Below are 4153 nucleotides of genomic sequence, written 5' to 3' on the forward strand. Positions count from 1 at the left end.
CTTTCTCTGGCTAATGCTGGTCTTGAACTCCTGAGCTCAGGCAATCTACCCACCTTGGCCTCCCAGAGTGCTAGGATTACAGGCATGAGCCACTGCGCCTGGCCTAATAAGGATAACTTTAAAACGATGGTTTTAATTTATTACATTCTTTGCGACAGGAGCTTTCTAGAAATCATTTCATGATCCATCTCCTTCATTTTACAGAGGAAAAGCTGGGCTCAGAGAGTCCAAGCTGCACCCCGGAGGTCGATAATGCAGCAGGATTTGGAGCAGGGCTTGCGTCTAACCTGGAGCCGGGGCTGCTAACCATTACTCAGTATTTCTGCTGAGAACGAGCCCTGAAAGCCAAATGTGCTGGCCGCATCAGGACATTTCTTCTCGCTTCTCCCTTCCTCTCTCTCCCCTGTCCTTCATCCTGTCCTGCTTTTTGCTGGGTATTTACAGTTTTCTGTGGTTTGTGCTGACCTTGGTCACACATTGAGGCCACGCTTATCAGACTCGACAGACTGGAAACCTATTGACTCTGACAACTGTAGCCAGGACCTGAGTGGGGCAGGGTTATCTCTCTGCTTACAACGGCTCTGCAGACACATGCGCCTTTTCAGATGGAAGGCTGCATCCTCCGAGATCTCAGAGGGGCTCTTAAGACAGTTCACACTCAGTGTGCTGTTAACAAGGAAGCTGGCACTTCCCATTCATTCTCTGATTCCGCAGCTCTCAATTTAACAAATCATTAGTGCAATAATGACTGTGTTTCTGGCTCTCAGGGAAGCTAGTGTGGGCTAAATACCCGGAGTAGAGCAGTCGGGTGCCAGAAAAATGCGGGTTTTGTGTAAATAAGGACATTTGCTAATCATCGCTAGCGATACTCAGTCATGATTAAAGGTAGATAAATAATGATCAAGAGAAAAAAGCCTTTCATTTGGAAAATTCTAAACGGAGCAAAGCATCATTATCCTTTGGTTGACTCTGGCCTCTTTTCCCCCCAGAATATCATTATTTTCTTGGATGAGCTTTAAAATTGAGTTATTTCCCTCCTTTTCTTTTCCATAAAATGCAATTCACATCCTGATCTCTGCTCATCTGCACAAAATGTTCTCAGAACAGCCTCATTTATTCCTCCTGAAGCCGAAGGGAAGCTAGGACAGACGTGGGTCACAGGGAAGGCTCTCGAGGGCAAGGCCCCTTCGCCTGCAGTGCACCAGGGCTCTGCTTCCTTAGAAACAAACCCTGAGGAAGCAGGACCACCTTGGGACCAGACCACGGCAAAGGGTAGGATCTCAGAAACAACACATGGGCCTGTTTCTGTGAGCCCCGTCAGCCTTGCTCTAAGCCCATGCATTCTGCTGTTTGTATTTCAGTCAGAACGGTGCCAGGCTGTGCTCCAAGGCATTATCTCCACCGAGTAAAGGGATCATTCCTTCCTAGGATGTGACCAGGCTGCCTGATGTCCCTGAAGACCAACACTTGGTCAGCCAGGCAGCCTCTTTCTGGGTGGATTAAACATTTCCCATGTCATTTTTCTTGCGCCATTAACTCACTAAAGAAACTGTCTCTCACAGACAAGGCAAAGAGGTACACACACAGGGGCAATCCACAGTTAAATCATTAAATTAATGGGGCTCAAATTAGTAAAAGAGCTCATTTACAAGCTTGAATCCTGAAACCACTGAGTCTGGGTCCAGAGCCAACAAGGATTCATCATGCTCCCTTGGAAAGTAAGCACTTGGGAACTAGGATGTTCACATTTGGGGAACTTAGAATTGATTGGCCTGGCCTGCTCAGCCAGAGCCTGGGCTGGAGTCTGGTTATTTTACCTGGCTGTGACCCCAGGTACATAGCTTGTCTTTGCATCCTCGTTCTGGCACCTGGAGGTGAGTTTTGCTGAAATGATGGACTCAGTGGTGCTCAGTGACTCCTTCAAGGTCCCAGCAACAGCTCAAGGAGAGCAGGGAAAAGGGTTTGACCTCCAGGCACAGCCTGGTGCAGAGCAATGAACCCGGCAGCGAGGATCTGGCATCTGACTTTTGTCCCTGCTCTGCTGCTAACTCCCAGGAAAGCTGTTCATTTTCTCTGGGCCTCAGTGTCTTCAGCTATAAAATGGGGGTGGTGACAAGGGGGCCTGAACCAGGTGAGGTCCCTCCAGCTTTAGGTCCCTATCCTGCCTTTCTATTATATCTTGCAGGGATCCTGCTGTGCGTTGCAGAACAGAAACACACCGGCCCTGGCACAGGTATGAGAGTTGCCGGGGTTGATCACCTGTTCTGCAGCTTCACCGAGGGCAGAACCCGTTTCTTTCTCTATTTTTTTGTCTTGCTTTTTATTTTTTCTGAGACAAAGTCTCACTGAAGGGGAGTGCCCTGGCACCATAACATCATAACTTATAGCAACCTCAAACTCTTGGGCTCAAGCAATTCTCTTGCCTCATCCTCCCGAGTACCTGGGACTACAGGCACCTGCCACAGTGCCTGGCTAGTTTTTCTACTTTTGGTAGAGAGAGAGTCTTGCTCTTACTCAGGCTGCTCTTGAACTCCTGAGCTGGAGCAATCCACCCACCTCAGCTTCCAGAGTGCTGGGATTATAGGCATGAACCACTGCACCCGACCTATTTCTTACTTATCTCCTTATCCTCAGCACTCTGCCCAGGGCCCTGTACGGTGCCTGGCACATAAAAAATGCATGATAAAGATCTATCAGGTGAATGAATGAATAAGAGGTGTAAGGGGGACACTGGCTGAAGAGATGAATGAATATCACTGCGACCTGGCTTTCCCACTCACCTAGCAATAGCAATGGCACTGAAGTCCTTGTACCCTTCTGAGACGGCCTTCTGGATAGCAGTCCGTTCAGCACAGATGCCCAGTGGGTAGCAGGCATTTTCTATGTTGCACCCTGAGAAGAAAGGAGAGCTCAGTGGTATGTCCAGCAGGACCACTTCCTTGTGTGTGTTGAGAGTGAGGCTTGCCCCATTCCAGTATGGAGGGGTCCACCTCTGGACAAGGTGAAGAACAGCAAAGGGAAATTTGACCTGAAGCGCTGGTAGATTCTTTGGCCCATGACAGCAACCCTTGCCAAGAGCCTTGCACTGTCTTCCCTTACCCAGTGCCTCCAGCTTGAAGCATGGCTAGGAACAGGGGCAGCACAATAGGGCAGAGCAAGCAGCCTCCCTGCCCCTGTGGAGGTCTAGGCCAAGCGAGATGCTGAGGACTAAGAAAGTAAGCAAAGCCCCCAGGCCTGGCCCTAAGAGATGGAAGCCATGGGTGGGGTCCTGCTGTGGTCTAAGTATGTCCCCCCACCCTGCAAATCCACATGTTGAAATCCTAACCCCCAAGGTGATGATATTAGGAAATGGGGCCCTCTGGGGAGATGATTAGGTCATGAGAACCAAATGAAGGGGACTAATCCTTGTGAATGGGATTGGTGCCCTTATACAGCTGGAGAGCTGCCTTACCCCTTCTACCCCGAGAGAATGTGGCAGGACATAGTGATGAGGTGCCATCTGGGCGAACTCAGGCCTTCACCAGACTCTGAATCTGCCAGTGCCTTGCTTTTGGACTTTGCAGCCTCCAGAACCATAGGCAATACATTTCTGTTATATATGAGCTACTCAGCCTACAGTATTTTGTTATAGCAGCCTGAATGGGCTAAGATAGGTTCTGATTCAGAGTTTGAACCTGGACAGAATTTTGGGTGCTAATTACTGGCTGTCAGAGTTCAGCCAGGGTTCCATGTGAGCTGTGTTATAAAACAAACTGTCAGAACTAACTAAAAACTAAATCAACTAACAAACAGAAAACTCTTAAGCTTTGCAAAGGTGCCTGTGATTGCATGAGCTCTAAAACCATCCTGAGCCCTCTGCTAAGGTGGCCCAGCCCTCAGAGAGAGAGTCCTCCCCAGTACCCCTCTCAGAGGTGTCCCTGAGGGACAGTGAGCCAGGGGTGCTCCCAGGAGACAGAATGTTGGCATAGACAGATTGGGCAGCTAGAGAATCTCCCATCTTAACGGAATAGAGTCCATGAACAAATGGCCTGGGACCTGGCCTCTCCTTTACTCATCCAGACGTGACCTGCATCACTCTTTGTATCTTGCCTTTCTCCCCGAGGCAGAGAGATTAATAGTTCTCCTGTTTTCATCTCCTATTTTTTCCTTGAAG

The 4153-nt window shown here is 49.1% G+C and overlaps 1 protein-coding gene across 1 annotated transcript in view; it reads right to left on the bottom strand.

The window, feature by feature from the left end:
• The window catches only part of CDA (cytidine deaminase), a 20762-nt gene that overhangs the window by 9201 nt on the left and 7408 nt on the right, over nt 1-4153 (bottom strand). The window contains exon 2 of the mRNA XM_003783831.2: nt 2781-2892. Within this exon, the coding sequence (XP_003783879.1) occupies nt 2781-2892 (112 nt within the window). The remainder of the gene's footprint in view (nt 1-2780; nt 2893-4153) is intronic.

Source organism: Otolemur garnettii, unplaced genomic scaffold, assembly GCF_000181295.1.
Source record: "Otolemur garnettii isolate 467f Iridium unplaced genomic scaffold, OtoGar3 scaffold00009, whole genome shotgun sequence".
Lineage (NCBI taxonomy): Eukaryota > Metazoa > Chordata > Mammalia > Primates > Galagidae > Otolemur > Otolemur garnettii.